The following is a 10834-nucleotide window of genomic DNA, read 5'->3' as shown; positions in this document are numbered from 1 at the left end:
ACAGCGAGAAGTCTGCATTCCTGGGCTAGCTAGCTTCTTATGGTAAGTCCCTGGTTTTTTATACCCTTTTCTCCCTTTGTAAGTTGATTTTGTGTGAGTGTTTGTATTTGTGCCTAATGTTTCAAATCCTGTTTGAGTTTGTCTTTATTTCCATCAGAGGGCAAACTCCGCGGGGTGCCCAGATTGTATTAGTGGCTTTCTGTAATCTCTTTTAGATAGTTTTTCATATTTGTTCTTTGGCAATCTCCTGTCTGTCCCTTTTGTAATTTATATTTTGTGTCTTTTGTCTGTTTGTTTTGCTTATTTGGTATGTCCTGTGTTTGTAAGGGTTTTCTAAATTATCTTTTGTTTCCTTTTCCTATTTGTCTCGTTTTCTTAATTACTTAGGCTTTTGTCTATAGGGATTCTTTAATACTTTTTTATTTGATTCCTTTTCCCATGTAAGTTTGTTTTCTGGATGACCTGATGTTCCCCTTGGGCTTTTCCTGTTTTTTTGTGACACTACTGCCTTCGTGAAATTCCCTTTCCACAGTCAAAAGGGCCCAGCAGAGATTATACTACCTGAGACTTCTCAGAAAACAACTGAATGAAAAACTGCTGGTGACCTTCTACCGCTGCACCATAGAGAACATTTTAACATACTGCACCTCTGTATGGTTTACCAATTGCACAGTGGCAGATAGGAAAGCACTCCAGAGGGTTAACATTCATTGCCCAGATCGTTGGTTGCCCTCTCCCCTCTTTGGAAGAGCTTTATAGCTCTCACTGCCTAAAGAAAGTTCAAAATATTCTCAAACATCCATCTCATCCTGGGAACCCTTTTTTTGAACTATTACCATCTGGCAGATGGTACAGAATAATAAAAACAAGGAACAAATAGGCTGAAAAACAGCTTCTATCCCAGGGCAGTAGCTCTTTTGAATTCTGCTGTGTAGCGCAGTATAGTGCAGTAGTAGTAGTGTATAGTGCAGTAGTAGTGCGGTGTCAGGATTTTTCCGTTCAATGTGTGGAGGGTGAAGGATATGTGTTTGTGTTTATTTTCATGGTCATGGTCATGATGTGCACTGAAGATGGTGTTTGATTTCGTTGTATGAGGTGCAATGACAATAAAGTAAACTAAACTGAACAAATCTCTCCAAATGAGCCATACGGAGGTTGAATTCTAATCCTGCTTTAAGCATAAAGAGCAGGTCATTCTCTCTCAGGAAGCAGACAAAGACAAATCACTTCTAAAATATATAAAAATGAAGAGATACAGATTTTAGAAGTGATTTGTCTTTGTCTGCTTCTTAGGGCTGAGAGAGAGTGACTATCCCAAAGTCATTCAGCTGTCTTCCAGTGCAGAATGAACTGATCCTCTGTACTGTACCTCTGGCACTTTCCTGTATCACTGCTGCTAAGACAGGTGCCTCCATCACAGTTGCCCAGCTAAAGCAATTTGCCCCAGGACTCCGATAGCAAATCACTTCTAAAATCTCTGAGATTTTAGATCTCAGCCCTAGAAAGCAGACAAAGACAAATCTCTCTCTCTCTCTCTCTCTCTCGCATCCGAATTGGAGACTTTCTGAGTAACATTTTAGGTTGAAAAACGGGATTGAGCTACCTGGTACCTCTAAATCAGGGGTCTCCAACAAAGCTGGCTGAGGAATTCTGGGAGTTGAAGTCCACAAGTCTTAAAGTTACCAAGGTTGGAGACCCCTGCTCTAAATGAACCCTGGCTTAGATATTAGACCAGGTGTCTGATAGCAAATCACTTCTAAAATCTTTGTTCTCACACCTGGTCTCAATATCTAATCCGGGATTCATTTAAAGGTGCCAGATAGCTCAATCCCGTCTTCCAACCTAAAATGTTACTCAAAAAGGCTCCAACTCGGATTCGGTCCAGCCTCCCCGGAACAGGAAAAGCGCAAGAGAAATTTGCTCGAGTACTTGAAAATTTTAAAACTGCGATGAAACTCCCACCGCTAGAGGGCAAGCGACCACCTCTTCGCTGTTCTTTCTCCCTTCTGGGAATCGAAACTGAACCGCGGGAAGCGCCCGCCTCCATCTGTCCCTTTCTTTCCATTCTTCAGCTCCTCCAGCTAACCCCCGCACGTGCGTGCGACAACAGCCAATGGCACCCGAGTTTGTTGCACAGAGCCAATCAGCTGTATCTTAATGTGAAGCAAGCGCCTTGCCGGGTGATTCTTAGCGTTAATGGCTGCTTGCTGTGCTGCTTGCCGTTCGTGGCTGAGATGGAGGACGAAGTCGGTGGGGAGTGCTGTGATAGCGGCCTCCCGCGAAGTAGGCTCTACGGGTCTTCGGTTGAGGGGGCCCGGCTGCCTTCGCCTTATGCGGCTGAGTTCGACCACAGGCTCTTCTGCCACCACGATAGCGACGACTGTGGATGTTGCAAGCAAGTAAGAAAGACAGGAAGGCTTGCGTCCTAATCAAGGGAAGGAATCTCTTTTTCCTCCCAGGAGGAAAATACGCGCGGGGATGATAACCCCCCCCCGGAGAATCTTTCCAAAGCATAGTTAATTTTCGGAGTATCTCAAGTACTTCTGACCACGTGCAGGTTGACCGCCTCCCTGGGCTGTTTGTGTGTGTGTGTTTTTTTTTAATTTTAATTATGCAGAATTACTTATGGCTGGATTAGAGCACAATATATTTTGTCCTGCCATTTTGAAATAGCAGTAGCATTTAGACACAGCCCTCTCTAAGTAGTTTTACAGAGTCAGCATATGGCCCCCAACAATCCTCATTTTACCAACCTGGGAAGAATGAAAGGCTGAGTCAACCTTGAGCCTGTGAGATTCAAACTGCCAAATTGCAGACAGCCAGCAGAAGTAGCCTGCCGTACTGCATTCTAACCACTGCGCCACCATGGCTTTTTTATGGCATTCAGTATTTTCTATAGAATTAGATGTTGGATTGAGGTGAATGAATTCTAAGATTAACTAAACATAAACATGTTTATGTGCTTTCTTTTCTAGGAAATTGGAAATATCTTCAGGAAAACTAGCCAGATTTGCCGATGGTTGTGCTGTGGTTAAGGTATAATTTTGGTCATACCTTTGAGAAGTTTGTGGGCTGGTTTTTCCCCTCAATTTTTATCCTTAAAAATATAATGGATCCTGTGAATAGAGCTAGCGTGATTAATCTCTGTTTCTTCTGTTTTTTGTATGCTTAAGTTAGGTGATACAGCAGTGATGGTGACAGCGGTCAGTAAAACAAAAACTTCTCAATCTCAGTTCCTGCCTTTGGTGGTATGTATGTTAATAAATTCTAAAATATTATATACCAAGCATAATACTAGATAGTCCTTTACTTACAACCACAATTGAGCCCAAAATATATGTTGCTAAGTGAGAAATTTCTTAAGTGAGTTTTGCCGCATTTTATGACTTTTTTTTGCCATGATGAATCTTGCATCCTCATTGACGTTGCTTATCAGAAGGTCACAAAAGGGGATTACATGACCTCAGGAAACTACAACTGTCATAAATATGAACCATTTGTCAAGTATTCAAATGTAAATCACATGATCATGGAGATGCTGCAGTGGTCATAAGTGTAAAACGGTCATAACTTTTCAGTGCAGTTATAACTTCAAGTGGTCACTAAACGGTTGTAAATCAAGGACTACTTGTATAACTTTTGGTCATAATGCAGAACAGTTGCCAAAGTAAGATTTTTAGATGCTGCATTGAAAAAATTGTTCTGAATAGACCAGATAAACTGAAATGTTTATTCCTGATTCATTACATAAAGTGTCGCCTTGTCTTAAAAATTCAAAACAAAATGCTTCTTACATAGGTTGACTATCGGCAAAAGAGTGCTGCTGTAGGAAGAATACCTACCAATTACTTGAGAAGAGAACTGGGTGTTACAGATCATGAAATTCTTACAAGCAGATTAATAGGTATGCAGTATAAACATCAAGTATTTTTTATAAGTCTTGGTTTTCTTTAAAAGACAAGTTGTAGAGACAGTTCTGAATTGGTTCATATTCAGTTCATTATATATCTTGTGAAATGGTTGGCCATATGAATTTGATTAGGTGCAGAGTAAGTATATTTGTTTATTAATGTAACATTGGGGCATCTGTTTAAGAGAGCTATATATGTTTTAGAACAAATGCTTATGGATGGATGGCTAATTATTTTCTACTTTAAGGTTTGGTAGGTAATGGTCAGAACAAACTAATACTGGTACATTTTGCCTGGCATACTAAATATTACTACATATCCGGTCACTGGATGGTGAAATGGGTGACAAATTTAATAAATAGCATAATTTTTTACAGTGGCAATTTGAATTTAAAACCACTGATATTTTCATTTGATAAAAATTTAGTCATGTACTTTCTCCAAATGGGAGGGAGACTAGCCAGAGGATGAAAAGAAAAAGACTGGAGGAGAAGAGGGAACTTTATTTTTCTTTTCCTCGCATGGTCCCTCCTATTCTGTTGTGCCTTTCCTGCCTTCCATGCTAAAAGCATAAGGGCTGTTCTTGGAAGGGAGGTGGAAGAAGTTGGCACTATGTAGCAGCAGCCAGATATTTGGAAAAAGCAACCACCACCCCATGCTTCTTTGCTGGGACATGGGGCACTTTTGCAAACTATTCCAGCAAATTCCTGTTGCTCCTAAGTAGGTGCGCATGTGGAGTTTTTTTTAGCATACTTGATTTTGGCAGGGAGAATCAGCAGAGGAGGGATTTTGGCAGGTGGAATCTGCATCAGAGCAGAGAAACAGCAACAAGATAAGGAGCATGGGGTTCCTTAGGAGGGTGTGTGAGGCCCAGTCCATGCTGTGGATGCATCTGTGCTCTGACAGAAATTTGATCATGTGGCCGTAAGGATGCTGAAATGGTCAAAGGGTGAAAAATGGTCGTCACTTTTTCAGTGCCTCTGTAAGTTTAAACAATCATTAAATGAATGGTTGTAAATGGTTGTGAAGATCCACATGTAGTGGATCATAAAAATAGATGCAACCAACCTATTTCTGGAAAACTTTTGATTAAAATAAGAAAAATTATTATAAAAGCCATATTGCAAGGTTGCTACCTTTATAGATGATCTGAGCATATTTAAATAAATTAATTTTCTGGGGTTTTTTATACAGCATCTTCAAATATTATATTTTGCAGATCGATCAATTCGACCACTTTTTCCAGCAGGCTACTATTATGATACACAGGTAGGCTACTTCGGTCACTTCTAATTTTCTGTCTAGTTACCAGTGCAATATTGGGGTTAAATAGCTACTTACTAATGTAGAATCCAATTTGTTTTTCTGTTAGAGAACTACTTTTTTTGCTGGAAGTGGCAAGGAACAATTTCCTTTTCTTTATGCCTTCTAAACCTTTGGAAATTTAGTGGATTGTTTATGCATTCCCAAACCAATTTCAGTTCAAAGGAGCATTTTTCTTTAACATGTTTCCTATTTGAGAAAAGCATAGATACTTCAAGGAAATGAAAGAAGAAATAAGCCTAATCATAAGAGTGAAAATATGCAGCATTTTATCCTAGTTTGTTGTGTTTTGGACAGTATCAATGTTGTTAGTAAAACTTGATTTTCCTCTAAGAAAAAGTACTTCTTGAAATTATCTGCTTATTTCTCCATCTTTGCTGAATGTTGATTCATTTAATGTTTTTACAATTTATGTAATATTTCTGCATATCATTTGGGTTGTCAACTAATACAAAAGTTGTGTTTATGTTCTCAGACAATATGTCTCTAACTCGTTTGAAGTATCCCTTATACATTTTCCCACAAATGCATTAAACAACCAAAGAGGCATGATATATTCTTGCTCAGTGTTGAACCATTTGCCAGGTTATTGAAATTTAGTATTCAATACTGTTAACTAAAAATGTATTACTTGTTTTTCTTCTGTTAGATCATTTGTAATCTTTTAGCTGTAGATGATAGCTACAGTCCTGAGGTGCAGGCAATTAATGCAGGTAATGAATTTTTTAAATCTTTTTTCCCCTGTAGAATAGATAGACATAGTGAAATACCATAAGCAGTTTCAAATAATAAACCTTACTGTTTTTAGCTTCCGCAGCTCTTGCATTATCAGACATTCCATGGAATGGACCTATTGGTGAGTACAGATGATAATTTAAACTATTATTTAGTTTTTTAAAAATATACCAGATATATTTCTTTTATTAAATTTTGGGAGTCACAGTCAAAGTTCATGACTGCTTCCAGTCCTAGCATTTGAGATTATGTTTCCCCATTCTAAGTTATCATACATCTGATTGTAAACAAGTGCCAGAGATGCACCAGGGAAGTAACTTTTCTCATATGTTATATTCACTGTTGTTCTGATATCCTCTCATTTAAGCAAGGACAAATTTTCCCTTATTTCCTTTCCTTCCTTTGCTGAATTAGACACAAGCACACTGTGGGAATTGTTTTTGTGATGTAGCTTTTAAAATATTTGCTCAATAAAGAAATTCTTTTAAACAGCAAATTTGATAAGTAGTGCATTATTATCTAAGGTGTATTTTTGTGGTTCAAAAACATTGAAAAGGTTCACAAATAATTGATTTTATTGTTTGATTGGCATTTGATTTGCATAACTGATGAAATATCTTAATTTATGGAGTACCTTCTTAGGAGCTGTAAGAGTTGGAATGATTGATGGAGAAGTTGTTATTAATCCCACACGAAAAGAAATGTCTTCTAGTACTTTGAATTTAGTGGTTTCTGGAGCCCCTCGGAGCCATATTGGTAAGTGGTTCAGAAATGCATATAGAGGTAGTTCCTAACTTGAAACTGGTTACTTAATGAATATTTGGACTTATGAGAACCTCAGAAATGCTTTATGGCCTCTAAAGCACTTCTAGATGTCATAAAATGTCTTCCTCCCCCCCCCTCCCCGCCCCCCAACCGCGCGCCACAAAACTACATTTTGGTCACCAACTGGCTTACATTCATAGTCTTTAACAACCACATGATTCACTTAACAATTACATCATGGTTTGGACATAAAGCCACACGATTTGCTTCATGTCCACCATAAAAAGAGTAATAAAATCAGGTCCAGCAATATACATATCTTGATTTATAACTATCACAATTTATAACTGAAATTCTGGTCCCAATTGTGGTAAGTTGAGGACTACCTACCTTTGATTAAAAATAGACTGAACAATTTTACTTCTACATGGAAATCACTTTTGGACTTTTTGACAGAAACTGAAAGAAATGAAATTTTGTTTTTGGAAATTATAATCCCATATTAGAATTATATGAGATTATAGAAATAATGTATATTTTGAATTGTTGTGCAGAGTAGAGGTATGTGTACTACAATTTGCACCATCTGAAATTTCTGGGTGTTCTTCAATGGCAGCCCCATGCGTTACAGTAATGTGCAAGGCAACTAGGACATGAGTGACTTGAGTGTAGGGCCTCCCAATCCAGGAATGGACACAGCTGGTGCACCATATACATTCATTAAATAAAGATGGGCAGCCATATAGATTCATTAAATAAAATATTTAATACTTCTGAGTCACAAAAATCTTGCAAGGAAGCTAGCTATCTGAAGTGTGGACTTAAGAATTTTTTTGCTGATATTTATTGCTTTTTCCCAGTGACTCAGTTTAACTTGTAGTTATTTGAGGAAAGTTCTAAAGTAGTGTTTCCAAACTAAAGCAGAAAAAGCTAAGTGATAGGATAGATTTCTTTACAGCAAAGCAGTCAAGTCTTCATATGTGTGAATTTTAATCCATTGTCCCATTTGTATAATATAGGCTGGCCATTTCCTTTTCATAGATATTTTGTTGACAGCTAATGTATTTCAAACTGAAGGCTATTGGAATTATTAACAACGTCTCAATTTTATTCAATAGTTATGTTGGAAGCTGCAGCCGACAACATCCTGCAACAGGATTTCTGCCATGCCATCAAAGTAGGTTTGAAGCATACCCAGCAGATCATTCAAGGCATACAGCAGCTGGAAAGAGAGAAAGGAGTCAAAAAGAGAACTGACCAGAAGTTATTCACTACCCCTGAGGAGATTGTGAAATATGCACAACAGTAAGTGTGGACACCAGCATCTAGAGAACCTTAATTGAATGTATATTGGCTTCTTGTATTCTTTCTTACTTAAAAACTATAGCTATGTACATAATTGTTACACACATATTCCAAACATGCTGCCTAGTGTCAAATGACTGAAGTGGCACAAAAATATTATTCTTTTTTCAAATCCCATTTTATACAGGTAGTCCTCAACTTACAATAGTTTGTTTAGTGAATGTTCAAAGTTATTACTGAAAAAAGTTACTTATGACCATTTTTCATATTTATAACTATTGCAGCATCCCTGCAGTCATGTGATTAAAATTCAGATGCTTGGCAACTGACTCATACTTATCACAGATGCAGTGTTCCAGGGTCATATGATCACTTTTTGTGATCTTCTGACAAAGTCAGTGGGAAAACCAGAGTCAATTAACAACCATGTCACTAACTTTACTGTAGGGATTCACTTAACTCTGACAAAAAAGATCATAAATAGGACAATACTCACTTAACAGAAATGTTGGGCTAAGCTATGATTGTAATTCGAGGACCACCTGTATATGAATACCTACTGATTTAACAAACATGGGTAGAACTGGATAGGTTAAATTCTGAAGATGTAAAATTTTCAGAAATGTTACAGGTATGAAAGAGAAAAAATGTTTCAATGAAAAACAAACTTAGAAGAAAATTAAAGTACATGTAGTGTTTAATATATTACTACATCATACAAGCTCCTTTTAATTTTTTTTAGTAAAGCAGGTACTTTATAGGGTTGTAAAATGTACACCATTAATGTTCTTTCAGTTAAATTAATCACATTCTTGATAAAAACATCTTCAAGGGTGTCCTAACACCTATGAGATTATGTTAAGTCAGATAACTAGTGGCAGCACTTTTGTGCTCAGAGTTCTACTTGGTCTCCTAGCCTGAAGTTGATTCTACCAAATCTACATACTTTTATGCTAATATTCCATTATTCCCCCGAACCAGTTTAGATACCGATTTGTGACTTTGGAAGTATGTAAAAACATGCTTAGAAATGTGGAGCAGAGGGCTGCTTAGAGCAGCAGTCCACAACCTTAATGGTTTGGCCTGGCGGGGCGGGAGAGGGAAATTAGCCTGCCACTTGTGCAAGTTGTGCTGTGCACATTGTCCTCCTGGTCGTGCAAGTTGAGTTATGCACACGTGTGCACCTGCCAGTCATGCGACGCACGTGCACAGTTCTAAACAGGTCAGGTCCCAGTAGTGGACCATAGCCCAGGAATTGGGGATCCATGGCTTAGAGTATACTGCACCTGAAAGTTGTTATCAAAACCAGTTCATTTACTTAAATGTCTGTCCTGGCTTCTTTCCTAATTTCAAAGGATGAAGCTAACTTTCTAAATTGTGTCCTCAACATTGGGAAGATTTTGTTTGCTAAATTGATATTTTTTGGACTTCAAATACATATAATAGATGTTATTAGTCTTCATTTTGTGCTTAGGTATTTGGATACTTGCTGGATTATTCTACAGGAAAACTGATAAAATAGATTGATGATGAGATAGGGTGCTTGGTAAATTTGCCATTATTAAATGGCAAATGGGTCTTTTTGAGACCAAAGCACATAAGAAAATCTACTCGATACTGAATACTCATTTTGAGTGGAAGTAGCATACATAATCTAGACTGCTTTACTAAATGTGTAAATGTACTAAATGACTGGCAGGTGCACATCGTACAATTTTTGAGATGAAGTTTGTTATCACCTGCAATTAAATAAGATTCACTTCAGAATATTTTGTAAATTAAAAGCAAACTTCACTAAACCAAAGTTTTTTTAGGTTTGAGGGCTTACTCTTTCAAAGCTGAAGGAAAATTCAACATATACAATATGAATTTATTAAAGTATGAACTTACTACATTATTTCCTTATTTTTCCACGCTTCTTCCTCCACCTCTGCAAAGACTTGCATCTGAAAAAGTCACAGCAGTATTTTCAGACTTCACACATGATAAAGTAAGTATTTGCATTCATATAATCAGTTGCAGCAGAGTCCCTTCCAGATTTTCTTTGTGCATCCCAGTAGGATTACGTACTGATCTTGATACAAGAGTCAAAAGATGATTCAAAACACAGAATCACTGGGAGTTGGGCAGTGTAAAAATTGAATTAGTATAACATCTGGCAGCAATTCTTTAGCAAAGCCGCATGTGGCAGCAAGAATTTAAGATCTATGTTTATGAGAAAAGAAAGTATTAACAAATGGGTGAAGTATTAGTTCACTTTTCTTATGAAGGAGGACTACTCCCACCTATAAATGTCAATGGGTCCTAGGCTATGGTCCATGGACCACTGTTGTCTGCAAAGTTACTCCAGGTTATCCATAGTCTATTTACCATATAAATTTAATAAATAAAATTAAAAACAAATCCCCCCACATTATTTTAAAATACCCAAATCTTAGGAGAGTGCAAAATCCATGAATTTTGGCATCCATGGATTCAGCCATTTTTTTATTGCAATTTATTTTTGGTGTCTCATAATATTGTTAGATACATAATCATGATTGTAGTTAATGGTTTACTGACTCTTGACTCAAAAGCTTGCAATAATACCCTAGTCCACATCAAAGATAGGAAACTCTTAGTCCATCTGCAATAAGTTTAAAGTAATTATAAAATTTGCATCTAGTTTTTTTATCCTGAACATGGTTTCTTGTACATGAGAAATTCCCTGCCACTCTTAGATATTCCTCTAGTGAGAACATGAAAGTGACTTTTCTATGTCTGCTACAGGATGTAGAACTGCTTGAAAATGAAGT

At 37.3% G+C, this 10834-nt stretch overlaps 1 protein-coding gene across 2 annotated transcripts in view; it reads left to right on the top strand.

Annotated features, from left to right (window-relative positions):
- The first annotated feature begins 2003 nt into the window (after window positions 1–2003).
- Window positions 2004–10834, top strand: part of PNPT1 (polyribonucleotide nucleotidyltransferase 1) — a 29452-nt gene continuing 20621 nt past the window's right edge. The window contains exons 1-10 of one of the 2 annotated variants that reach the window (XM_026676718.2): window positions 2004–2399; window positions 2976–3036; window positions 3174–3248; window positions 3799–3904; window positions 5131–5180; window positions 5884–5947; window positions 6043–6090; window positions 6612–6725; window positions 7853–8039; window positions 9978–10029. In XM_026676718.2, coding sequence (XP_026532503.1) covers window positions 2197–2399; window positions 2976–3036; window positions 3174–3248; window positions 3799–3904; window positions 5131–5180; window positions 5884–5947; window positions 6043–6090; window positions 6612–6725; window positions 7853–8039; window positions 9978–10029 — 960 coding nt within the window. In that variant the 5' untranslated portion in view covers window positions 2004–2196. The remainder of the gene's footprint in view (window positions 2400–2975; window positions 3037–3173; window positions 3249–3798; window positions 3905–5130; window positions 5181–5883; window positions 5948–6042; window positions 6091–6611; window positions 6726–7852; window positions 8040–9977; window positions 10030–10834) is intronic. The other variant, XM_026676719.2, reaches the window with a different exon arrangement.

The sequence above is a fragment of the Notechis scutatus genome, chromosome 1, assembly GCF_049901735.1.
Source record: "Notechis scutatus isolate UNSWTSFEM ecotype Mainland chromosome 1, rNotScu1.2, whole genome shotgun sequence".
NCBI classification, from domain to species: Eukaryota; Metazoa; Chordata; class Lepidosauria; order Squamata; family Elapidae; genus Notechis; species Notechis scutatus.
The sequence above is the reverse complement of the archived record's forward strand: the minus strand, read 5'-3'. Positions and strand labels throughout refer to the sequence as shown.